The sequence below is a fragment of the Canis lupus genome, chromosome 28 (genome assembly GCF_003254725.2).
Source record: "Canis lupus dingo isolate Sandy chromosome 28, ASM325472v2, whole genome shotgun sequence".
In the NCBI taxonomy this organism is placed as follows: Eukaryota; Metazoa; Chordata; class Mammalia; order Carnivora; family Canidae; genus Canis; species Canis lupus.
In genome coordinates this window covers 34,294,401-34,321,712 of record NC_064270.1, presented here as the reverse complement: position 1 = coordinate 34,321,712, position 27,312 = coordinate 34,294,401, and the positions used below count along the sequence as shown (strand labels likewise).

General features: G+C 40.3%; 1 protein-coding gene across 1 annotated transcript; it reads right to left on the bottom strand.

Moving 5' to 3' along the window:
- ABRAXAS2 (abraxas 2, BRISC complex subunit) lies at positions 1-26,923 on the bottom strand. Its single transcript, XM_025467569.3, has 9 exons — positions 26,770-26,923; positions 22,785-22,875; positions 18,704-18,740; positions 16,483-16,549; positions 7,824-8,014; positions 6,873-6,992; positions 6,279-6,363; positions 4,676-4,790; positions 1-2,189 (listed from the first exon to the last, which is right to left on the bottom strand). Exons 1-9 carry the CDS (start codon positions 26,914-26,916, stop codon positions 1,720-1,722), a joined length of 1,323 nt encoding a protein of 440 aa, XP_025323354.3. The 5' UTR covers positions 26,917-26,923; the 3' UTR covers positions 1-1,719.
- Between the last annotated feature and the right edge of the window lie 389 nt (positions 26,924-27,312).

Sequence of the window (27,312 nt, the reverse complement as noted above, 5' to 3'; positions counted from 1 at the left end):
TACCGTGATTAAATAGGTTTTTATTGTCACATTGAACTGCTTTGTCAGATATACATTGTAGGTTTCAGTATGGCATAAAAATAAAGATATTTTCCTGAATGTCAAAATCTGAACAGAGGAGATGGCAATGGCACTTAAAAAAAAATAATAAATTCACACTGGCGCTGAAGCCGCTAGAAGGGAGCTGATAAAAACCGCAACGCGTTTGCAGATAAAGTGGTCTGCAACGTTTCAAATCCAATGGCAGTGGTGTAAGGCCAACAAAACCATGAGAGCAGGAAAACACAGACCCCACAGCGTGGCTCTCTGAAGAACGGCAGTTTTAATATTTCAGTCTACACTGTGTAATTTCATATTGATACTGAAGCTCAGGGAGTAAACTTCTCTCCAACAAAATGAAACTACTTTTTCAGAACCCGGATTTGAAGCCTATTTGACACCTTCCTTATTCTCACAGGTTTTAGCTAATTCAAAGGAAAGGCAGTTATGATTTCCCAAAGCGTTATAACTTCGTGGGCTGACCTCATCACATACGGTGGGTCTCGTCATTTCCAAACCAGAAGCCTAACGTGCTCACGAATGTCTTTAGTGGTTTCACACATTCTGGGCAAAACTAGAAAACAAGCAGTAATTAAATAAAAATATAAGTGCATCCCAACAGAAAGTCTCTACACATTCCGCCTCTATCCTCCAAACAGCAATTAAAAAAAAAATAAGTATGGTTATTCAGATTTAAAATGAATCTTTATTCACCAAGATTCCCAAACAGTTTATTAAACGTGTTTTCCTCCACAAGTAAAACTAATACTAGGATTTGTCAGAAGAGCTAAATGAATTATTTCCCTTATGTATGAACTCAGCTAAATCCAGTGTCTGGAATCTGTTCATCATAAAACCCAGGTCTGGAGCATAACTCTCTTCTCTAATCCACTGCTGTGTGTCCTTCATCTTTAAGACTCCAGAACAGAGACCATAAACGTGGCTAGTGCAACATAGCAGTCACGGTAATTCCCCAAAAGAAAAATAAGTAATTTATTTTATGACATACTTATTTGGATGATTACTTACTGGTAATTAGTATTTCTACTTTTTTTTTTTAAAGGCAACCATTTTAAGTGACAATATATATCAGGCTAGTAGAAAAAAGTTGAAACAAAGCCCTCTCTTTTGATCTCACAAAGTCATGCAGACAAGAGAAGGTACATCCGATTTGTTCCAATCAGGCTTCTTGGAATTATCAAAATTTCTTTCTGGCAAAGATGAATTTGGCTCATCATAGAAAGGTTCTTTGAAGGCTGCTGCTAAACTCGTTTCCCTTTGAAAAAGTAAATTTCAAGGCATGATAGTGCAAGAGGTAAGTTTTTGATTTATAGAACATTTATAGACTAATTGTGCTTAGTCTCTAATTTCCAATTTATTTTAAAGAACAGAAACTATGTTGATAAGTTTCACTTTGCCTAAATTTACCAGTACATCCATGAATCGCACCAGAATTAGGACAATTTGATTATCTTAATGATTCTGTCATGAAATCTGCACACTGTGTCTGCAGGTGAGAACCAGCGACATGAGGCTCCTACCAGTTCTGTGCCCGAGGACCCTCCTGTTGGGTGGCCAGGGGTCTGAGAAAGCAGTTCTCCCCCCAGATTAAGTCCTCAAAAAACTCTCTCAATAAGCAATTAAGAAAAACAGTGCTAAGTGGAGAGTTTCTTTGTTCAGCTAAATCTGGGAGGTCTGAGTGTTCCTGGAGCCCCCGTCGGGATGTGTCATGGGTCGAGAATCCCTCGAATGGGAGTATTCACTGTTAGAGGGTTCTGTGGGGTCAATCAAATTTTCATAATCACTGTCATCTGATTCCTCAATGCTGTCTCCAGCTGCTCTTTGGGAAGGAGGAAGGTCTGTGCCACTTCCAGGATACTTCAGTCCAGCACTGGTGGAAGCAAAATTGGAAGAACCCACGGCTTGAGGTCGAGGCATAAAGACACTGGTTTCCATGCGAGAATGGCTCAAAGTACTTTCTTGATTGTTTGGGTGAAAATCAGAATAAGGGGGAGGAGGATCAGAGGCCTCTGCATCTCCAAGTGTACTTCTACCTTCAGCAGCAAGCCCAGAATAGGGCATCCGAGGGCTGAACGCTGGCCCCAAACTTTCAGATGGCACCTGTCTGCTGATCATCGCCTGCTGCAATCCTGGACAAAAACAGAAAGAAAACTATAACACTTTCTCTTTTTCACAGCTTTGCATCTCAATGCATTACATGGTCAACCTGAATGTTCTGGGAAATGGCAACTGATGACGACTCTTAATTATCTGACATTTGCATAGTACTTCATAATTTACAAATCCTGTTGCTATACATTCATTTAAGCTTCAGAAAACCTTCTGAAGTATTGTCATCATCATTAATATCATTGCTTCCAAATTATTAGGCAAAGAAACCAGAGTTCAGAAAGGTGAAGTGACTTCACTAAGGGAGTGGCTAGAAGTGGAGCCCTGATACTCACACGCAGGTCTTTTAACTGCAGGTCCTGTGCTATCTCCCTCCCCCATTGCTCACTGTGCTCTCAGACTGTGGGGATGGAAGGATGAAATAAACAATCCTTAAAAGTTTAAAAGCCCTGTATTAGATGGCCATTTTCTAGGTTCCAAGCCATAAATATAGCACCTTTTTAAGATGGTAACCTGGGATCAAGACCTGAGCCGAAGGCAGACACTTGACCAACTAAGCCATCCAGGGACCCTTTCTCTCTCTTTTTAATGTAAGCTCTATACTCAACGTGGGTCTCGAACTCACAATCCTGAGATCAAGAGCCAGCCAGGCGCCCGATATGGCACATTTTTATGCATACTCTGGTATAGTCCAGGGTATATCTGGACTCAGATATCTGAGTCCCCAGCTCTGAAAAATACTGGTACAGAATTTAGAAAAGAACAAGGAAAATCATCCATAATTCTATCACCCAGATAACACTTAGACGTTTGGTGTAAAGAGGACAAGATTTGGGGTTAAAAGATGTAAATTTTAGGGATCCCTGGGTGGCACAGCGGTTTGGCGCCTGCCTTTGGCCCAGGGCGCGATCCTGGAGACCCGGGATCCAATCCCACATCGGGCTCCCGGTGCATGGAGCCTGCTTCTCCCTCTGCCTATGTCTCTACCTCTCTCTCTCTCTGTGACTATCATAAAAAAAAAAAAAAAAAAAAAAAAAATTAAAAATAAAAATTAAAAAAAAGTCTTTAGATGTCAGCCCCTCCCCCCTTTTGTGAATTCCAGTTTTATTATCCAGCCTTGTGTGTGTGTGGGTGTGTGTATTTTAAATACAGCTGAGATTATATGTTTAGGCCATTTTATTATCCTGCTGTTTCCACTTAAGGTTACATACTCAGCATTATCCCACATCATTAAAAATTCGCTTCAGGGATCCCTGGGTGGCGCAGCGGTTTAGCGCCTGCCTTTGGCCCGGGGCGTGATCCTGAAGACCCAGATCCCACGTCGGGCTCCCGGTGCATGGAGCCTGCTTCTCCCTCTGCCTATGTCTCTGCCTCTCTCTCTCTCTCTCTCTGTGTGACTATCATAAATAAATAAAAATTAAAAAAAAATTCACTTCAATGGCTGTACAATATTCCACCATATAGATATGCCATAATTTGGGGCAACTGAGTGGCTTAGTGGGTTACGCAGCTGCCTTCGGCTCAGGTCATAACCCAGGGTCCTGAGATCGAGCCCCATGTCAGGCTCCCTGCTCAACAGACAGTTGGCTTCTCCCTCTCCCTCTGTGCTCTTACTCTCCCTCTGGCTTTTGTTCTCAAATAAATAAATAAAATCTTAAAAAAAAAAAAAAAAAGAAAGAAAGACAGGCCATAATTTATTCAACTATTCTACTGCTATTTATTCAACTACTCCAATAGATTGTTTCTCAGACTTTAGAATTATAAAGTCGTGACTAATATTCTTGGACTTAAATCTGTCTGCATTTCTGATTATTTCTCAAAAATATAACACTAAAAATGAATCAGATATCATTTACTCGGAAATATGAATTATATTTTAATTGGTTTCCAAGTATTCTTATTAAATTAGAAAGGTTATAAATTTAATGTACAAATGTTAAGTCTGGTGGTATTATAGCAAACAGGTCTGTTTCCATGCTGGAATCAATAGATTCTTGGGCCTTATTCTCATTCAAGCAGCTGGTTCCTTAGCTTAATTGTATCCATTCATCCATAGCTACCAAAAACCAGACATTCAAAGCCTTTGTTGTGACCTTATGAATCAAATATGAAGTGAAAAGGATAGTAGGTAATTCCTTTATGTTGCTATGTGAGGAACACAGGACACAGTCCCTACACGCTTAGGTTTGCCAGGATTAACTCCGTAAGAAAAACCACAGCTCCTGTAAACAGGTAACCGTAGTCAACACACGCACAGGTCTGCAGCACACACTTCTTGGGATTTACTTTAACTTGCTTTAGCCTTTCTACTTTTATCTTCTTTTTCTTCTAGTTCCAGATACTTGAAAGTACTTCTCTTCTGGAAGTACAAGTGAATGTTCTTTCACAAACAGCCTCATGTGGAGCTTGACAAATGTAGAAGGATTGCTGTGATTCATCCTATGGCTTGATGTTTGCAACAAGAGGTTTCCCTGGTATCAAATGGTGAAATTAATAGGAAACTCACTTCTTTCTTGTTCCTTTTCGTTTTTCCTCTGAGTGATTTGTCTTCTTAATTTGTTCACTTCTGCCTGACAAGATTCAACAACTCGCTCACTCTTTTCTACATCTGCACACACTGCCTGAGGGAAAAATGACAACAGGAACAATTAGTTTCAAATCCAAGCACAAAGCATTCCATGAAGATAACACTGATTGCGACCCTAGGAAGAGCCCAAATGCTTTATCAAGTTAAAAAGACACAAAGTAGAACAAAATCATGAAGGTCCAAGGGACCAGTATTGTTGTTCACTGACTTGCGTTCTTAATATTGTTAAGATGATTATGCTATTTAGCCTATAAATTCTTGAAAAGTTAGGGCAAATTGGAAATATTTAATTTTTGCCCTTGATTATTCATTTTTTATTAAAATGAAAAAAGGATTTTTGATACCAGTCTACCACACAAAGGATGAACGAAAGACAGGAATGAGAAGCTTTCAACTTTATAACCAACAATCAAAAATCAGATGTCACAAATAGATCTAACAGAAAATATTTATAACTAGGGAGAGTGGAAAAGAAAGTAAGTTTCAACTGGTGTTTGCAAAGTGGGCCTTATTCATTTGGCAGTGAAATGCAGAACAGCCACTTTGAAGTCCGCTAGACAGTGCCGATAATCTGAAAAGAGCATGGTCACGAATTTAGGACAAAAAGCTGTTTTTTACTGCACGTTCTTTCCATAGCAGAAATCCCAGAAACAGCTGGAAAGTAGGCCAGTCACCAGTTTGCCTGTTTCAAGTTCCCTATCCTGCTAAGTGGGCCGTGACCTGGTCGGGACCATGGACACTGGAAACTGCCTATTGTATGCTTTCTTCTTTAGCCCCAGGCTAATCATTCTGCTTTCTTCTTTTTCAGCAGCTGCCTAAATTCCCTTCTCTATTCCTTGGGACTTCTTCCTCAAAGCTAGGCTTTCTCCAGGCCTGGGAGAGCGTCTTCGGCTCTACCACTCTCCTTCTTGTTCTCAAAGCCTCTTTTGTTTTTATGGTTTAGGGCAAATTACTCCTAAGAACACACTGGGGATGATGAAAAGATCGTGGGAAAGTACTGTTAGCACCTAGCTCAGTAAGTGGCTGGCAGGAGATGTTTCCATAAATATTTGTTGCATGAATGCCTAGGAATGAACAGGCTCCACTGCGATCCTCCCACTCGATGGAAGCAGCTGTGGGCAAAGCGAGTGACCCAGAGCGAAGGAGCAGGGCTGTACCGGTTAGCGGTGCCCTCTGATGCAGTCTCACCTCCGAGTGTACTGATGGAGACAGCTGGGTTCTTAGCAATCCTTTAAACTCAGAATAGATTTCCCAAAAGAAAACTGTTATAAATGGGGTCACGAGTATTTAGAATAGTAATACTAACGCAGTACTTCAGACTCTACTTCAGGCACATAAGGAGATGGCCTTTTGTAGGCTGGCATGTGAACTAGCCTGCACATCTGAGATTAGTTTGGGAAAGCATATTCTGACGCTTGGATCATGATTCATTTGTCAGCTGAGAGATTATTAAGAATTAAAGTAGAATTAAAAGCACGTGGGCATTATAAATAAGGTGAAAACTACTAGGTAAATCAGTTACCTGCACTTTCTCCTGAAGTGCGTTATAAACCTGATAAATCGCCCTGATGTCTTTCATGACTCCATCCTTGTCAAAAAAGTCAGTACTGGAAGACAGGAAAAAGATGTCACAAAATTATTATAACTGCTAGGAACCTGGAAGGCATTTTCCCATCACTTCCACCTTGATCTACTATGTAAAGGCTGCAACTCCAAATGACTGTCTCAGCAACAATGCCCACACTACTAGATGTACAGAAGACAAATAGAAAAGAACCCCTGTGACCAAGATAACTTAAAAAATAATAAAAAGTTACACATTTTTCAGTGGCCACATTTAGCTTTTGGAACTTTGGAAATATACAGATTCTGTCCAAACTTTTATATCAAAAAAAAAAAATTGCAGCAGTGTTAAAAAAAAAAAGATTATTGGTAAAAATAAACTAAATTTTTGATAAGCATAAAATTCTGACATACAGGGGTGGTGGTCTGGAGGATAGCCTGACTACATTTTTCAGTTTAAATCACATCAAACTTGATTTCACATGTCTCCATAAATCTGTTAAATACTGTTCACAAAAGACAGGAAGACATTTTCATTTCACTTTCAACTCACCCATGCTCTTTGATAACTTTGGCGTAACTCTGAGAAGTATTTGGCACTGAAGATACTTTATACTCCTGCTGGCTAGTATTGCCTAGATTGGGGATAGCAAGGGATATCCTTTGATTATACCTGCAGGAGGATCAAGAGAGATCATGTTAAAGGCGCTGCTCATCCTGATCCGTGGGTCTTGGCAGTAGGAGCTGAAGTCTCTACACTGGTGAACTAATAGGTCTCATGGTGCCGCACCTGCTTGCACAGACAACCCCAGGATGCCCGAGTTAGTAGAAACTCAACTGTAAACTCCTGGAGAGCAGAGGTCATGTCCCCATAGCAACCAGCAGTGCTAAGGAGGTTGTACAAGTTCAGGAAAATACCCACTGATTGATTAATTAATGAAACCTTGTGAATGGCTATTTAACAATTTGTTTTCATTGATGTCAACATAATATAGTCTACAAGTGAATTTCCAGAAGGAAATCTTTCTACTATTTATAGATAGACATCATAATCTTTTTTTTTTTTTTTTTGCTTTCACAAGTTCACAATGCAAAACCCTCATTAACCAGCAGGTGGATCAATTTTATAATTCTGTCTTTGAAATCGGTTTTAAAATTATAGACTTCCAGAAGCAGTAAAACTGTATTTCTACATAATGGATTATGGAGAAGCAAATGATGATTTCCAGCTGTTTATTCCTGTAAGAATTTATGCATAATTAACATATCTTGCTAATGCTTCTTGATTCAAAAACAATTTTAATTTATACAACTGACAGGAAAATACCTTCCCTCACTACAAAGAAAACTAGCTGAAGGAGAATTATAAAAGCTTTTCTTTAAAGATGTCATAAAATGCACATTCTCAAAGTTATAAACCAATTACAGGTACCAACATCTTTACTATTTGAGTCTATTAGGAACTCTTTCTTTTTTTTTTTTTTTTTTTTTAGGAACTCTTTACCTTCGATTTGGTCTAAAGAGAACATATTCTAAAGCATGAGTGGAATTGTTGGCGGTGGAGATGAAGCTGAAGAGAAGGAAGACGAGGTCGGGCACCCCAAGGATGCGAGTGAGCTGCTTATGGATAACCTGCTCTCTGTATGACATCTGCTGCTGTGTATTTCGCCGGAATCTGTACCACCCAATAACTTTCTACAATAAAAACAGAAGGAAAAGGATGAAAAGTTGCGTGAAATCTTAAGAATTTAATTCTGAAGGTATCCATACAAACACTTGTACACATGTTTCGTAGCAGCTTTACATGCAATAGCTCAAAACTAAAAAAACCCCAACTGTTCATTAACAAGTGAATGAATAAACAAAATTCCTAGAAGGAAACACAGGCAATAATCTTTTGACATCAACCACAGAAACATTTTCCTAGATAGGTTTCCTTTAGCAAGGGAACCAAAGCAACGATAAACTATTGGGACTGCATCAAAATAAAAAACTTGCAGGGACACCTGGGTGGCTCAGTGGTTGAGTGTCTACATTAGGCTCAGGGCGTGATCTTGGAGTGCCGGGATCAAGTCCCGCATTGCGCTCCTTGCGGGGAGCCTGCTTCTTCCTCTGCCTGTGTCTCTGCCTCTCTCTCTCTGTGTCTCTCATGAATAAATAAATAAAATCTTAAAAAAATAATAAAAATAAAAATAAAAAGCTGCACAGCAAAGAAAACAAAACTAAAAGACAACCTGCTGAATGGGAGAAGATATTTGCAAATGACATAACCAATAAGGGGTTACTATACAAAATATGTAAAGAACTCAAACGACTCAACACCAAAAAACAAACAAACAAAAAGAAATTTAAAAAATAGGCAGAGGACATGAATAGATATTTTGCCAAAGACATATGAAAGGATGCTCGACATCACTCATCATCAGGGAAATATAAATCAAAACCACAATGAGCTATCATCTCACACCTGTCAGGATAGCTAAAAAAAAAAAAAAAAAAAAAAACCACACAAGAAACAAGTCCAAAAGGAACCCTTTGTTCACACTGTTGGTGGGAATGCAAACTGGTATAGTTACTGTAGAAGACTGTATGGAGGTTTCTCAGAAAATTAAAAATAGAATTACCATATGATCCAGCAATCCCACTATTGGGTAATTACCCAAAATATACAAGAACTTGGGGCAACTGGGTGGCTCAGTGGTTGAGCATCTGCCTTTGGCTCAGGGCATGATCCCGGAGTCCTGGGATCAAGCCCCACATCGGGCTCCTTGTGAGGAGCCTGCTTCTCCCTCTGTCTATGTCTCTGCCCCTCTCTCTGTGTCTCTCATGAATAAATAAATAAAATCTGTTTCTCTGTGTGGGAAAAAAAAAATACAAGAACATGAATTTGAAGAGATACGCTCATACTTATTGTCTATTGCAGCATTACCTACAATAGCTGAAGTATGGAAGCAGCCCAAATGTCCATTGATAGATGAATGGATAAAGCAGTGGTGTGTATATACACATTGCAATATTAGCCAGAAAAAAGAATGAAATCCTACTATTTGCAACATGGATAGATCTAGAGAGTTTAATGCTAAATGAAAGAAGTCTGTAAGAGAAAAACAAACGCTACGTGCTTTTACTCATATGTGGAATTTAAGAAAAAATGAAGAAAGAAAAAAAGAGACAAACAAAAAAACAGACTTTTAAATACAGAGAACTGGTCACTGCCAGAGGGGAAGTGAAGGGGGGGATGGGTGAAACAGGTGAAGGAAATTAAGAGTACACTTATCATGATGAGCAATGAATACAGAACTGCTGAATTATATTATACATCTGAAGCTAATATTAACACTGTATATTAGTTATACTTGAATAATATATATATATTAAAAGGGCACAAGAAGATTTGCAAGGATACGTTATCTTATTATGTTGAGGTTTCATGGGTTTACGGATATTTCAAAACTTACTGAAGTATATACTGTAAATATGTGCAGTTTATTGTATGTCAATTATACCTCAATACAATGATGTAAGAAGTTAAGCTTCATCAGCTCTAACTATAGGATAACTAAACTGTCTAAGTGAATTAAACTGATATGCTTTCTGGAAGAACATCTCTTATAATGTGATCTGCTGGACATCTGAGAACTTACTATTGGGGTCACTCAAACCTGCAGAATTAGAATGTCCAAGGGTAGAACCAGGAATCTGAATTTAAGATAAGTTCCTTGAGTTTTTTCTTGTACACACTTAAGTTTGAAAATCTCTGTTGAAGAGACAATTAACTCTTTGTCAGAGAAACAATCTTTACATATTCTTTCTGTAAAACATACTTTTTAAGTGAAAATCCTGTTTTTAAGAAGTAAAGGTAGCTTAATATTGATAGTGTCTTTAAATTAACAGTAAATTAAGGGGTGCCTAGGTGGCACAGTCAGCTAAGTGTCTGAATCTTGATTTTGGCTCAGGTCATGATCTCAGAGCTCTGGGGTCAAGTCCTGCATTGGGCTCTGCACTCAGCACAGAGTCTGCTTGACTTTCTTTCTCCCTCTGCCCCTCTCACTCGTGCTCTCTAATAAATACATAAATCTTTCTAAAAAGTAATTAAATAAAAATTAATTAATTAACAGTAAATTTAGATTATGTTTTGGTACTTTCACGTAGGAAGGAAGTGAACCAATCTTTGCTGAGCCCCTGTGCCAGGCCCCCAGATAGTTATATGACAAATATTTTACTACTTGTTACAACCTTGGGGGACGCTTGGGCGGCTCAGTGGTTGAGCATCTGCCTTTGGGTCAGGTCCTGATCCCGAATTTCCGGGATCAAGTCCCACATCAGGCTCCCAGAGGGAGCCTGCTTCTCTCTCTGCCTCTCATGAATAAATAAATAAAATCTTTAAAAAAAAGAAGAAAACTGTTAATCTAGAAAACAAACTTAGAAAAAAAAAATTATCACAACCTTGGGAAGTAAGGAATGTTTTTTCCACTGGGTTCACATCCCATGCAAGGAATTGCAGGGAACAAAGAAACAGTTCCTGTCTTCATGGAGTATTACTGAACATAAACCATAACTTCCAATTACATTAAAGCAATTAATTCTGATATTCTTTATTTTTTTAATTTTTATTTTTTTAAGATTTTATTTTGTAAGTAATCTCTACATCCAATGTGAGGCTTGAACTTATAACCCCTATGTCAAAAGTTTCATGCTCTGCCACTAAGCCAGCAAGGCCACCCCCTGAAATTTTTTAAATAAAAAGAAAACCCAAACATTTCTGATTGTGTAAATCTTATAAAAGAGATGTTTTGTCCAAAGTCACTGAGTTAATGAGTAATAGCCTGTCTGCCTGTCCTTTCTACTGTACAATGGTAACTTTATAATTCCAAACGGGTCACATGATTGTGGCCATTACAAAGTGAAGAGTAGATTCTAACAAATTTCCAGGTGATGCTGACGCTGCTGGTCCAGGGACCACACTTTGAAAACCAAAGCTCCAGTTGAAGCCCCTCTACATGTAAAGATGGAGGGGAAAAAAGGCGCCCTCTGAACATTTACCTTCATTTAATGAAATATTTAGATTAAAATACCATCGTTTATCCTTTCACAGTGGGGAAATCATAATGAATCATTTCACAATATATATCAAATTAACAATATCATTTCACAATATCAAATTAACACAATGTACACTTTAAATATCTTACAGTTTTTATATGTCAATTGTACCTCAGTAAAGCTGAAATAAAAAATGTAATACAGGGACACCTGGGTAGCTCAGTGGTTGAGCGTCTGCCTTCGGCTCAGGGTGTGATCCCGGAGTCTTGGGATCGAGTCCCACACTAGGCTTCCTGCATGGAGCCTAGTTCTCTCTCTGTATTTGAGAGCCACATACATTTTAATAAACATAGTTCTAATACGCTTTATGTATTTACTTACTACTGTGACAAAAATCTTTACTAGCTTGTATTTTTTAATGGATAATTCTAGCACCCAGAGGACTTTTAAAATTACTATGTATTTATTTTTATATGAATTCAACTTATTAAACTTTTGTTCAGTTCTTGTACTTTATTTTCTTTCCTTTTTTTAAAAGTTTTATTTAGGTAATCTCTACACCCAAAGCGGTGCTCAAACTCACGACCCTGAGATCTAGAGTCACACACTCTTCTGAATGAGATAGCCAGGTACCCCAATTCTTAGAATTTTTCGATATTAGATTTGAAGCCTGACAACCAGAGTCAATTTTTTAAGAGTTTCTACCAGCACTTTCTTAAAAAGTTAATATTGATTAAATAGAAAAATACTTTCTACATGTTAGACATTGTTTAAAAGTACCCATGTATTTTTAAGCCTAATATTTTATTTCATTTTAAGTAGTCGCCATACCCAGTGTAGAGCTCAACACAGGGCTTGAACTCACAACCCAGAGATCAAGACCTGAGCTGGGATCAAGAGTCCAACGCTTAACCAGGTGCCCCTAAGCCTAATCTTTTAGATGTACCTTTGTAGATAGTACAATAACCCTTTTGAGGTGGTGACGCAATTTTCTATGTTTCCTGGGAGGGAAAAAACCAAACTAGAATCAACTATAAAGCTTTTCAGTCGCCAAATATTATGTGTCATCTTTGCTTTTGTACTAGAAATTTGGATTTTTGAAAAGAATCCCTAAAGAGTTCATAGAATTATAAAATTCCATAGGAGGGCAGCCCCGGTGGCGCAGCGGTTTAGCGCCACCTGCAGCCCAGGGCATGATCCTGGAGACCCTGGATCCAGCCAGTCCCACGTCGGGCTCTCTGCATGGAGCCTACTTCTCCCTCTGCCTGTGTCTCTGCCTCTCATTCTCTATCTGTGTCTCTATGAATAAATAAATAAAATCTTTAAAAAAAAAAAATTCCATAGGAAATACAATGAAATATTAACAATTCCATGGAAAATATAATTTCCAAGTAAATGGAAGCAAAAAACTCATGTATTTCTTTTAAAGATCTTATTTATTTGTTCCTAAGAGACACATAAAGAGAGGCACAGACATAGGCAAATAGAGAGAGAGGCTCTCCTCAGGAAGCCCGATACAGGACTTGATTCCAGGACCCAAGGATCACAACCTGAGCCAAAGGCAGACACTCAACCACTGAGCCACCTAGGCATCCCCAAAAACTCGTTTGTTTTTTTTTAAATTTTTATTTATTTATGATAGTCACACACAGAGAGAGAGAGAGAGAGAGGCAGAGACATAGGCAGAGGGAGAAGCAGGCTCCATGCACCGGGAGCCTGACGTGGGATTCGATCCCGGGTCTCCAGGATCGCGCCCTGGGCCAAAGGCAGTCGCTAAACTGCTGCGCCACCCAGGGATCCCCAAAACTCGTATTTTTAATTGCAAAGGGAAACATGAATAATTGTTCTAGTACAAAATTCTAGAACATCAAAATTATAGATAAACTTTTAATTTTTTTTAGAATCTTAGTCTCAGGAACTGCAAAGTTAACTCCAGCTAACAACCTATGGCTGGTATACTACAGATCAAAAACAGCAAATCCAATTTTTTAAAATTTTATTATTTTTTCAAGATTTTATTTATTTACTTGAGAGAGAGAGCATATGAGTGAGTAGATGGGGGGTAGGCAGTGGGAAAGGGAGAGAATATGAAGCAGAGGGCTCATTTAATTTTTTTTTTTCGGTAAGCTCCACGCCCAATGTGACGCTTGAACTCACAACCCAGAGATCAAGAGTTGCATGTTCTACTAACTGAGCCAACAAGCCCTCCCCAGCAAATCTGATTTTTAAACCTCCAAATTAATTTAGAAATGTGTCTTTATCTACTGCTGAAAAAACTACCTGGTAGAGTTCTTCTTTTCCAACTTATTTTCAATTATAAAACATTGTTACAAAAAACTTGCCACATAAAGTCCCCCTTCATCAGCTGCATCTCCCCACTCCCCTTCCCAAATTAAACATTTTTAAGTTTGGTTGCCTTCCTTCCAGATCTTTTCCTGTACATCTAAATACTCGTTCTGATTTTTGTTATTACATAAAAAGGCTCAAATTATAACACTGCTTTTTTCATGTAACACAACTTTGAGATCCTTCTAGGTCATTACACAAGAACTTCCCTCATTCTTTTTAAGGTCTGCCTCACATACCACAGTTCAGAAGTGCCAGCATACCTTACCTGACCGCTTCCCACTTGTGGACATTAAGATTGCTTTCAAAATTCTCGCTATTAAGCAAAGATGCAACAAAACATCCTTGTACGCTGGGTTCGGAGGCCAGACTGCTGGGTTTAAGCTTGGACTCCATCATTATTTGCTGGCAACCTTCAGCAATTTACTCACCCTTGCCGCCTCTGTTATAAAATGGGGATGGTAAGAACAGCAATTTACCTCCTATTTCCCACACCTGGAAAGTGCTTAGAATGTGGCCTGGCGAAGACTTAAAACTATTCACTAACACTAGCTTTTCATATCTTTGTGCCCAGATGCAAATGTTTACTCGGGCCAGATTCCTAGAGGCGGAAGTACATATTTAAAATTCTGTTATTGCAGGCACCTGGCTGGCTCAGTAGGTGAAGTGTGCAACTCTTGATCTCAAGGTCATGAGTTTAAGCCCCACGTTGGGCATAGAGATTACTTATAATAATAATAAAGAAAATAAAATAATAAAATTATGTTATTGCAAAACTCTTCTCCTAACTGTCTGTTATCAACTTACATTCTCACCAACTACAGCTTCCCCATTTCCCACAGCCTTACCAAAGCTGGGTATTAGCAATCTTTTTTTTTTTTTTTTTTTTTTTTTTGTAATAGCAATCCTTTTACACTTTTGCTAATCTGATGGGTAAAAAAAAAAATAGTATCATGTTGTTTCAGTTTGCATTTCCTGACTGAAGATAAACATCTTTTCATTTATTTCTTGGTCATTTGTGGATTTCTTTTTTCTTTTGTGCATTTCCTATTCATATTCTTTATTCATTTTTGTCATTTAAAATTTTTTCATCTATTTAAAAAAAAATTGTTACTTTTAACATGCAGTGAGTGCTCTAGAAAACTGTGCTCCAATAAGAATTTTCATGGAATACATTCAGTTTTAGAAAGTATAAGAAAAGTTCATTGTCTAAAATATGAAACTAGGGGCACCTAAGTAGCAGGTGAGTTAAGTGTCTGTCTTTGGCTCAGGTCATGATCCCAGGGTCCTGGAATTGAGCCCTATGTCGGGCCTCCTGCTCAGTGGGGAGCCTGCTTCTCCCTCTCCTCCCCAGCTCATGCTGTCTCTATCTCTGTCTCCCTCTCAAATAAATAAATAAAATCTTAAAAAAAAAAAAAAAACGAGGGGCATCTGGGTGGCTCAGTGGTTGAGCATCTGCCTTTGGCTCAGGTCATGATCCCAGAGTCCCAGGATCGAGTCTGATGCGGGCATCAGGCTCCCCATGGGGAGCCTGCTTCTGTCTCTGCCTCTCTCTGTGTGTTTCTTGTGAATAAATAAAATCTTAAGAAAGAAACAAACAAACAAACCAAATGGAATGAGGTTGGTGGCTGGGATAGGAAGATGGACTCCCAAGAGATTCTAGAATATATGCTCCTGGGCAAGTCACTGAAAACAAGAAAGCTGGACAGTGATGCCTGTGACTGCTCTTAACTCCATTTTCCAGGTAGTCGGGGATGGGATCAGATTATGGAGAATGAGCACCTTCTGAGCCTGTCATCATCCACAAACCTGTCTGTCCTTTCTTCCAGCCTTCCCAGTCTTCCTTTCATCTTACCCGCTTGTCTTTCTGCTTTTCCAACTGACAGGACTACTGAGGTGGGCCATAGATGGGAAAGGACTTTAACGGCACTCTACTCCTGATGCCCCTCTTCAGACACCTGGGCACCAAGTCCCACAGTGCTTGTTCTTTTTTTCCACAAGTCATCTTTTAAAAGCTTTTTCATAATACAGGCTTCTAAACAAAGGCATTTTGTTTTCTATGTGACAAACTGAAAACTTTTAATAACTTTTTTTCCTCGAGGGATGGTTTAATAACAAATCTATTTTTCTGGAAATGACATTTCAAGGCAAAACCGCAAAACACACATATGGTACAACAGAGCAAATTATAAATGAGATCATCAGACAATGCTGCAGCAATAAAACTGGTTCATTTTCAATTCTATTCAGACTTGCTGACCAAAGATAATCAGAATGTTATATGCATATGTTGACAGAAATAATAAATACATGATCTTTTGGAAAAACATCTATGTTCAACATTAATTGAACTTGAAAGAGTAACATATCCAAAGATGGTTTAATTACAACTTACATTTTCTAGAATTATTTTTCCTGGTTATAAAATTAATGCATGGATATAAGATATCTGCAAAATTATTTTTTAAATTACAAAATAGAAAAATAAAACCGCCCAGAATCAACTCAACTATTTTTAACTCTCTATAGTTCCTGTTTTTCCTTCTGTTTTTACATAATGGAATCATATCATAAATACCTAAATTTTTTTCCATTGATAGCTCATAAACATTGTCTCACATCTGCAATTTACCCTTAAAATCTACCTAAGTCAACAGAACTCTCTATATTAATATCAAATCACAGTTTTATTTTACATTCCTTTCTGGTTTTAAATTTAGATGATAAGATAAAGAGTAATTTCCAAATCAGACTGGGCAACAAATAGGACATACCTTTCTCCGATCTTTAAGAATCCTGTCCAAACTCTCTTCGTTAACTTTGCTTGCATAGTCATAAAAACTGTTTTTTTTTTAAAGAGAAAATATACTTTATTAAAATTGCATAGTATTTTGACATGAATACACTTAGCCTTATGTGTCTATAGGTCACTGAATCCTAAAAGTTGAATCCTATAATCAAGATATAGTTAGATATAACTGCGTATCTTCAACAGCCATAGAGAGAAATCAATGTCAATGCTTTACTGATGATAGATATCTTTTGCCTCAATGAATACTCAAGAGACTGTTACATTCAAAAGGTATTACTTCCAAATGTGGGAGGTGCTGATTCCAAGTAATTAGGAAATGTGTGGTTTCCAATGGCTGTGACATCTTTTCCTTGTTTCTAAGTATCAGTTACTTAGAAACTTAGAAAGGGGGGGGGGGGATACAGTAGCTCATTTTCTGAAAAATGCAGAAAGGAAACGAACATCTGCTGAATGCTTAAGGGGCTTGTCAGTATGCTTTCTCATCTTATTTCATTTCATTCTTGCCTCAATGCTGGTAAGCAGGTATTAATACAGCACAACACGACCCAAGTTTTATTCCCATTTTTGTAGATAAAGATACCTAGGTTAAGTGACTTGCTCCAAAACACAGGTGGTAGATGGAAGAGCTGGGATTGGAAGCCAGGTCTGCCCCTCAAATAGACCTACCTGACCAGGATCCTATGGTGAGCAGGCCAGGCATAATGATGTGTGACCTCTCTTACCACTGGGTGTGCTTTTAGGAATGCCATCCTTCCTTCCTCCTCCCACCACAGTTAAGCCCAGGCCTCATAAAGTAGTATAAAAAACAAAAAACAAAAAATCCCACTGAACTGGGAATCAGGAGATACCAGCTCCAGCTCAGCTCTGCTTCTCATTGTACAATCTTGGGCAAGTCGCTTAACCTACGTGGTCTCCACTTCCCTTTTCACAAAAGAAAGAATTCTAAAGTTTCTTTCAGTTCTAAGAATTATAGGTCTATGATTTAAACTTAGTTAAATCCTTCTGGTACAACTCTACTGAAAGGTTTTTGAGGAATTCCTCAGAAGGGAAGGCAGGGCACACCTAGAAGAGCTTCACAGTCAGGACCAAATCGGACACTTTCATGGACCAAACACAGTGAATGTATGGACCAGGCCTGAATCATTTCACTTGCTCTGAGATTTTTCTCAAATGAACTGCTTGTCTTGGTTCCCACTCCTCTTTCAATTATGTAAATCTAAAAGTGATAAAGATCTCAGCTGCTTTCAGACTTTGTCCACAGGTAGCCATCTTACATGAGAACAATCCTCTGAATGAATTAATGGTTAAGTGTGCGGTGGGGGGGATAAAAGGGGGAGGTGGGTCCCCAGGAGTTCTTGGGTGCAAGGGCCTGGGTGTTTGGGCCAGCTGGGAATGGGGCAAGGATCAGGGGGAAAGCGGCAGGGGACATAGAACAGGCACAGATAGGCACCAAAATTTGTGGCAGGGGTTAAAGGAGTGCTGACCAGAACGTTGAATCCTACTAGTGTGGGCAGCTCTGGAAGAGAAGTACTAGCTTCTGGGAAGGTAGACCGTGCCCTTAGGGGGAAGTTTAAGAAAGAGTTGAAATCATCATACCAGCCCAGGTGGACGGCTCTGGGACTGATAGTGCAGGCAGAGGCTCCAATGTTGTCTGAGGAGAAGTCTGGTGGATGGGGGATACTGGCTCTTGTCTCCCTCACCCGCCCTTCTGAATGTGGCTCCTTCCATATCTTTCTCTTGCTGTTGTTTAGTTGGTCTTAGTGTATAACTAGTGTGTATTCACTAATATAGACACAAAAAGAAAGGTCCATGTTCTCCTTCCTTACATTTTAAAGTTGAACACTGAATATTTTTTATATACTTCTTAAAAACACCCATTAAATTCTCTTATCCATATGTGACCCTTGATTAACTTCCTGATCTGTGGCTGAAAAGCCCTTGCTTGGGAGGCTGCTTTCACTATAAACCACTGGGGAGCAAGATTTATACTGTCCCCTCCCCCTTTCCCAAACCTGACATAGTGCCACACATACATTGGGCACTCAATAAACAAGTGAATTTGGATGCCCTCAGTTATACCCATGACTGTATAGCCACAATCAGCTACAAGCCTAAATTCACTAGTTTTTAATCAATTAGTCTTTTAATAAGGACTAAAAGTGACAAAGAAGGATACAGCTTACCTAAAAAGTTTTGAACAAGGCTGATGATTATGGATTTCTGTAATCAGAAAGAAGGAACACAGCTTAGTTAGTCATGTAAGATACAGGCAAGTATAAAATAGCCCGTTTGTTTACCAAAACCTCAAACAATAAAAAGACAGTTTTTCTCTCCTAAATAGGTGCTGTGTGTACACTAGTGAAGGCAGTGTGTCTTAACACTTAAACTCAGGGACACTTTCTCAGAACTGCAGAACAAGTTCTGTTTCCATTTGCCCATACATGATGAGCACACATCTGAAAGCTTTTGTTCAAGAACATGCAGCTCTTGTGTGCCCTCATTTAATCTCACCTATTTAAATAAAGCGTAAGAGGGAAAAAGTAACAGCTAACTGGAAGCATTTAATCAAAGTAGACAAGCAGTATGAGGGCAGCTTGGAGAGAGGAGGGCCTAACCACCCTACCATCAATAACCCACTAATGGCTCAGGACAACTTGGACCAGGTGTTTTGATGGGGAAGGGAGGAAGAAACTCTGGAGGCCTGTTAACCCTTTCAAAGATGGTCAGCACCAAGGGAAACATGTCCTTTATAAAGCAGATCCTAATGGCTTCTGGAAAGACTGCTGTGATTAACCAGAGTGAACAATTCCTTCAAGCTCATCAGGGGGCTTAGGATTTGGGTTGCTTTGTAAGACCATGAGACTAATTAACCACTCGATCCTATTAATAACATTCTTCTGGACAGAGACTCATCACCTGTTGTTTAAAAAGCCACAGCTGCAGAGTTCCAGGCTGCAATTTTAATGCAATTAAAATAAAACCACGACCCTGGGGGCCATGGTACTATGCCCATTAGCTTCTGCACTGATGTCAATGCTGCCAAAACACACTCACAGATGCAATCCTTCTGCTGGAAAGACAAATTCATTGCTTGGCATGGCTTTTGACACTGTGATGCAAATAAGAAAACCTCACCCAGAAATTGTTCCTTCTTTTACCACCAAAACTAATACAGTAGAGCATATTACATTATTTCAGCGATACTATTAGTAAAGCAATTAGAATGTGGATCATTTGTAGCAAAAACTTTACAGAGAGTTCAGGAAAAAGAAAAACTCACCTTCTACTTTACAGGAAAAAATATTTTAAGAAAACCCCGAAAGTCAATTCTGAACTCCAAATACACACTGCTATCATCTACCACCAGACTTTTGTCATGATTTATAATTGGGATTAGAAGCACACTAAAGGGATCCCTGGGTGGCGCAGCGGTTTGGCACCTGCCTTTGGCGCAATCCTGGAGACCCGGGATCGAATCCCACATCAGGTTCCCGGTGCATGGAGCCTGCTTCTCCCTCTGCCTGTGTCTCTGCCTCTCTCTCTCTCTCTCTCTCTCTCTCTCTGTGACTATCATAAATAAAAAAAAAATTAAAAAAAAAAAAAGAAGCACACTAAAGATATGCCCTAGGTATCACGTGGCATTTGCTAAAGGAAGTTGAACCTTTCTAAGACTTTTTGCAATGCCTAAGCACTCCATGGAGAAAACGGGGTGAAGGCCTCAAACACAATAAAGCTGTAGATTGGAATAAAGCTGGTTGCCACACTGGCTCATGGAGCTCTGGAAATAGGTAGGAGCAGGGCAGCCTCACCTGGGATTCTACAGACTGCCATGCTTCCAGAGCTCACCTAAAAGGCAGACTTGTCATCAGGTACATAAGGCATCTCTCTCTACAGGCATTTCCCTAGAAGGTCTCCCCCACGCCCCTACCCCATCCTCATCCGGCAGGCCGATCTTCCTCCCTCTGCTTCTCCTAGGGGTTGAGACAACAATTCCACTACTCCCTCTTCTATCCTTTCCAACAAATGCCGCGGTATCACCTAATTAAGGAAGCTCTCCAGTGGTTGTCTGCTCCCTCTCCTTCTAGAACTATGGGTGGACAGTTCTGCTTAAAGTGAGTCAGCCCAGCTTTGAAAATTAATATGTAGTCAACATAAAACGCGAGGCACCTGGCGTTCAGAATGCAGCACTCTATATGAAGTCCTTATTGTAGTAAAGGTCAAAGTGTCTGTGCATGGATTCAGACATTTGCAACAAAAAACAACTCTGGTCAATTTGTTTTATTTAAAACTTCTTATTCTGGAGGTTAGGCTATGCCAGAAAATTTCTTTACGCCACTGGTCGGGAATACTACTCATGGGACTTTACCTAATGTTTGGCCTTTCAACCCAGGTTTCAAGCCCCTGGTTTATGTTTCTAACATGTATTTGTTTTTAAAAGAAAACTATTTAGTTTTCTAGTCCAGCAAACACACTCTGCCCATGAAATCCACAATCATTTCACACAATGAACTGGATATAGCTAATAAATTAAACGTTGTGTGGCAGAAGATGGTTGTCATGGCACTGCATTAACTGGGATCCTATCGATCGGTACTTCTCCGTATCTACAATACCATGGAAACATATTTACTACAAGAACTAGAAGGTTTACGAATCAGATACAGTGCACAAAGCTGTAGAATTTGAATTACTTTAGCATTCTATTTCTTTAAGAATAAATAGAATATTCATCATAAGTGCTATTTTTGTGATCATGCTGGGTAAGAGAGCTTTTTTTGCATGGTCTGCTGTCAGTTAACTGTGCCTGGCATTTTAACCTTCATATTCCAAATTAGTTTTGAAAATCCAAGTACAAACAATAAAATTACATACATGTTCAATGAAACCAAATTATCTATTTTAGGATTTTAAAGAGTTAAGCAAAACAAAAACAAAAACCTCAGTGAAAGAAGTATACAGTATATCAAGTCTTTATTTAACAAGTCAGTACTGGAAAAAAAAAAAATAAATAAACAAGTCAGTACTGTGGGGAGTGGGTTTTATAGCTTAGGTCCTTTAGGAAATGAACTGTTTCTTGTTTTCCCCCAATCCTAACCCCACCTCAATCCTTATCCTGGCCTTCCAATCCATGTACTAGAAAGCTATCAGAACTAGAAGGCTTGAAATTGATGATGTGGCCCCAACATAACCTAACCTTCCAGTAATATATCAAACCAGAAACCACTCACCTTCACATGTTCTGTATTTTCATCGCGTAGAAATAGGCCAGATTCCGTTACCTTATGCATGCACTCCTTGCTCTGTGTTCCCCTGAATACACCGCCCACTGACCCTAAGTTCATCTCCTTCCTGACACCTTTACTGATTTCACCCACTAGCAGCTTTCTTTTTTTTTTTTCAACTGACGGGATTTTCTCCATTCCTTTCTTACAGTACTCATCTTGTACTGTTGTCTGATATTTCTTTCCACACCTCTGGAATATAGGGATGCATCTGGGTATTCCTCTCATTGCCTGGCACATGCCAGGCACATGCCCCACACACAGATGGACAGAGAATGGTGGCAGCATAAGTGAAATGTCCCTTGCTGTGTTGTGAGTATTCAGGATATGCTGCTGTTTGGTGACTTGTTCAAGGTGCAACTGAAAGGAGTTTGATCCCTATTTATCAAAAAAAAGACTGATCCAAAAGGGAAAGGGGAAAGAGAGAGAGACAGACAGACACTAATACAAAGACAGTGGATACATCTATATATAAAATACTCCTTTGTCTTCCCCAGCAATCACCCCAAAATCGACTTTTAGGTTTGTTCTTCAGAAAGCTGTGTAGACTTAGCAAATAGCTCACATAAACAAATGTGAATATCTTTGCTCAGTGCCTCCAGGGAGTACCAGCCCAACAGAACCTTTCATTACAGTATGTGGCGATGATGACAATGGGGAACAGCCCAATATGCAAACTAGGGGTTTGCTGTGGTGCAGAAGAGACAATCATGCGAGACAGCACACAGTGATTCAGTAAAAGACCAGTTGGTGGATAAGAGATAGCTTTACAAGCTACCTAAACTTACAGCCACGAACTGCAAGTTCACACTGACTTATAGAACATTTCATACCAGTTATCAGGGCAAATGATTTGCATTGTGAGTTTAGCTGCTTTCTATGTACTATTTTATCTTTCAGATTAAAGCCAGTTAAGGGCCAAAGAACAAAACAAACAGCATCAATATAGAAAAAGTATTTCTAAGCTCAGTGATAAACTCACCAATTACTTGCAGAAATTCTGTGTTGCTGATTTGTGAGTCACTGATGCTAAAGGTTTCTTCTTGTCTTACCTCTCCCAGCAGAAATCCTTCCTAAAAGTAATAAAAGAAAATAGATGCAGACTAAAAATAAAAATGATCCTTTTTACTGGAAGAGCAACTGGGGGCATTATAATTTTATAATAATTTTAACAATCCAAATTAAGCTTGCCATATAAACTACTACTCTATAAATCAATAAGACTAAAGCAATCTGAGATGTATCTATTAACTGGATTGCTTGAAAAAAGGATTCCATACACAATGAATTATTTTAATCCTTTCAAAAAAAGAGTTTTTTTGGGATTTTAACAAAATAAGTAGAGCGAATTCATTTCCTAAATCCTACTGAGTATAATAACCAATATCAAAAAAGCTCAGGAAGCAGAAATATTCCAAGGTTGTTTTCTCGAAACAGCTTACAATTTATTTCATTGTTTTAAAAGCACTGTTAACGACAGTAGGATAAAGAAGTTAACACAATGCACAACGAATTGCTCTTGTACAGGCTGTGGGAAATGAGGATTTCAGCAAATAAATCACTCACATGAATGTTCTTCCTTAATAAATGCCAAAGTCAGTTTCTTTACACCTTTGGAGAACGTATACCATAAATCCTGGATTACATAGCACATAACCTACTGTGTGAGCACTTGCTGTCATGTTCAGCGCAAGCACAGCTGGAGAACATTAACTCTATATGCCTCAGTAACTTCCCTATAGAGGCTGAACTAATAGGCTGCCTGCAATCTCCCTAGATAGCCACATGGCTTACTCCTTCCCTCCATTTGGCTCTTTACCCTAACAGCACCTTATCAGAGAGGCCTTCCCTGGCTGATGTAACAGAAACAGGGCGTGCCAGACTCTCTGTCCCTCCTCTGCGTTTTCTTCTGTCTTCTCACTGTCTGCCATATTACATCCTTACATTAACAAACGCCTACACCTACTAAAATATAAGCTCCGTGAGAGCAGGGACTTTGTGTTTGTTCACTGCTATATCTCAGCAACTAGCACAGTGTCCAATACATAGGAGGTGCTCAATAAATGCTGGCCAGGGCTATCTGTTGAAACAACCACCTTGTATTATATACCTTTCTATTCTAGGCTGACCCTTCAAATCAATTAAAGAGATACCCAGTTGGAATTTGTGGGGGTGAGGAGGGAGAGACAGATGCTTTACAGCATAGCTTTTGCATTGGATTTAGGGGAAGGAGTGTCCTAAATTTCCAAGTCATCATGTATAGGGCAATTATCAAACTTGAGTAATATACAGATCCCCCTTAAAAAAAACTTTCTCAAACCTGAAGGAGTGTTCATGACTTCTAGTTTGAGAAAGTGACTAAAGAAGCTTGTTTTATCCTATCAAAGTCTTTCAGTTACAAGTTCTCATGACAAAAGAGAAGCTTTCTCTTTGTAACAAGTTAATAAAAATTAAAGTGAAAATAATTATTTAATTCCTACAGAACTTTACACTCTAAGAACATATCTACAGACCTTAGTGTTCCACAGTCTAGAAACTGCCAAATTTAGAAAATAAAAATAAAGGATACCGTTAAATTTGAATTTCAGATAAACAACGAACAATTTTTATGTAATATTTAGGATATATTTACACTAAAAAATGATTTCCTATTTTTCTGAAATTCAAATGTAACTGAGTGTTCTGCATTTTATCTGGCAACTCTATCATAGTCCTCAGTTTGAAAAAGTTATTAGTGACAGCAAAACATTCTAAAACTAAGCACAAAGGAATACTTCTTATCTATTGGTCTGGATTATCCAAGCCATTGTTACTTTACAGCAGGAGAAGGTAAACTATGGTGTGTGGGCTAAATCTAGCCTCATGCCTGTTAGTGTACAGTCTACAAGCTAAGGATAGTTTCTACTTTTAAATGGCTGAAAAAATAGGAATTAATATTTCACGACAGGTGAAAATGATATAAGAAAATGATATAAAATTCAGAGTCCATAAATAAAGTTTTACTGGAAATAATGACCCTAATTAACTTATTGTCTATTGCTGTTTTCTCCGTACAACACCAGAATGGAGTAGTTGCTACAGAGACCAAAGGGCTCACAAAGCCTAAAATATCAACTTATCTTGAAAAAGCTTGCTAATCCCAACTCTACAAAATGAGTAGTTTTAAACTAATTTCCTGCCTGGATCAAAAAAAAACAAAAAAAGAATATGCTACAAAAGCAAATTTTGCTTCAACTTAAAAATATATAATATTGACATTAACGTATCCCACATATGTAATTGTGAGAAGGTTAACATAACCAGCTGTGGTCATACAAAACACACCTGCAAACTACTGTCGTGGTGAAAATTTCCATGAGGTCTAGCACCGTGCCTGGCACGGTGTAGATATTAAAGGAAGAGCTCTTGAATTAAATTATAATAACAGGGGATCCTGGGTGGCTGAGCGGTTTAGCGCCTGCCTTTGGCCCAGGGCGCGATCCTGGAGTCCCAGGATTGAGTCCCACATCAGGCTCCCTGCATGGAGCCTGCTTCTCCCCACTCCTGTGTCTCTGCCCCCCCCCTCATAAATAAATAAATAAATAAATAAATAAATAAATAAATAAATAAATAAATCTTTAAAAAATATATAATAATCTAAGTAACATGACCATCTCACTGCAGGTTGTAGAAAAACTACCCACTTGTCAACAGGTAGCTGTTTATCCTTACAGTAACCCTGCCTTTTACATAAACTGTGATGTTACAAGCTACTCCAAGAACTAGAGATGTTAAAAGGCAACGAAACCACATTTAATACTTCCATGGACGCTGGGAGTATCACAAACCACCTTTCTGTGGAACTGCATCACATTACTTAAACAGCTGGCTGTAGCATCAAAGGCCTCAGTGACCAGAGACACGGGCTAACCCTAGAGAAACCTATGTTGTACCTATTCCCATCGCTACTCTCTACCATCAACACTATAGACGCGAACAGTACCATGACTTCATGCCATCCAATTTACTAGCAGGGTGGCCTCCCTATAGATCAGTTTTTATTAATGGAAGCTAAGGTTGCAGACATCAAACCGAACCCAGTTCCTTATTCTCTAGTGCTGCATTTTGCTTTGTAATGATGACCACAAAACCCCCACACTTACTAAAGGAATTTGAGTAACTCCCATCTCTTAAAAAAAAAAAAAAATCACCTCTTCCGCTTGGTGGACAGATCAGACATGTACTTAAAGACAAAAAAAAAAAAAAAATTATCTAGTTTCGCAAAGAAACTTCCATCCGGGGCGAATGACATTAAAGGGCCGATTCGTACAATAAAGAGCCCGAAGCAGGGCAGGCAGCCTGCGCGTCTCCCATCCCTCCTACGGAGGCCTGTCGTTTCCCGATGTCGCTGCGACCAGCGCCGCGGGGCTCGGAACATCCGCCCGGGAGCTGAAGGTGCGACTTGCACGCAGGCGGACCCCACACCTAACGCTCCTGTCGTACGTTCTCCCGTTTTCCATGGAGACGAAGAAAAGCGCGCGGGCGTTATCCCACAAGGATGCACAGTGACAGCCGTGGCTTCCCTCGTCGCGCCCCTCGGCCGCCGGGCGGGGCCGGGCGCCGAGACTGGAGCTCGGTCTCCCCGCTCCCTGCGGACCCCGCGGGCCCCCGCAAGTCTAGAAGCCCGACTCTCAGGGGGAGGGGGGCGGGCGCTCCTGACACCGCCGGCGGCCGACCGAGGCAGCGCTGCCAGGAGGGAGCGGGGCCAGGGGGCGGCAGGCACTGAGCGAGGGGGCCCATCCCGGGGGCCCAGGAGCGCCGGGTCCCCAGCTCCTCCGGCCGGCCCCGGAGCCCGGGAGCCCGGGAGCCCGGGAGCCCGGGGTGGGGGTGGGGGTGGGGCGGCGAGCCGCCGGTGGTCCCGGCTTGGCCGCCGGCCTGGGACGAAAGCTGGAAGCTCCAGCGGCCGCGGCGGGGGGCCCGGCACCTACGTGGTCCGCGTTGCTGTTGGCGCTGTGGAAACACACAGCGCTGAAGGTGTAGCCCGAAATGGAAGCCGCCATGATGGAAATCTCCAAATCCCCCATCATGCCCCGCGGAGGGCACACAGCCTTCCGGCCGGCCCCGCCCCTGGGCATCCTGGGAAATGAAGTCCTCCGCCGGCGAGGCCCCGCCCCTCCCCGGGTGGCGGGAGGTGGGACGGGGCGGCCGCTCGCCAGGACTGAGAGATGCTGCTTCGCCGGCGCGATGCGGACCGACCCCGGGGGAGGTGTCCTCTGCGTGGGTCCCGCGCCCAGCACACGTCAGACGCTGCCTCTCTTCTGTGTCGCGCTTGATAGTTCCCCAAATCGTGTCTATCTCTTTGCAAATGAAACTCTGCCTAATAAAAGCCAACAGGGGCAGCCCCGGTGGCGCAGCGCTTTGGCGCCGCCTGCAGCCCGGGGTGTGATCCCGGGGACCTGGGATCGAGTCCCGCGTCGGGCTCCCTGCATGGACCCTGCTTCTCCCTCTGCTGTGTCTCCACCTCTCTCTCT

What these genes read in the sequence shown, in the direction of transcription:
- ABRAXAS2 (XM_025467569.3), bottom strand. Translation starts at nt 26,916, where the DNA reads ATGCCCAGGGGCGGGGCCGGCCGGAAGGCTGTGTGCCCTCCGCGGGGC. An exon ending in AAAGTTATCAAAGAGCATGG is followed by an intron (nt 6,364 to 6,872) that starts GTGAGTTGAAAG and finishes CCTGTCTTCCAG; the next exon opens with TACTGACTTTTTTGACAAGG. An exon ending in CGAAAAGGAACAAGAAAGAA is followed by an intron (nt 2,190 to 4,675) that starts GTGAGTTTCCTA and finishes GTTTTTGTCCAG; the next exon opens with GATTGCAGCAGGCGATGATC.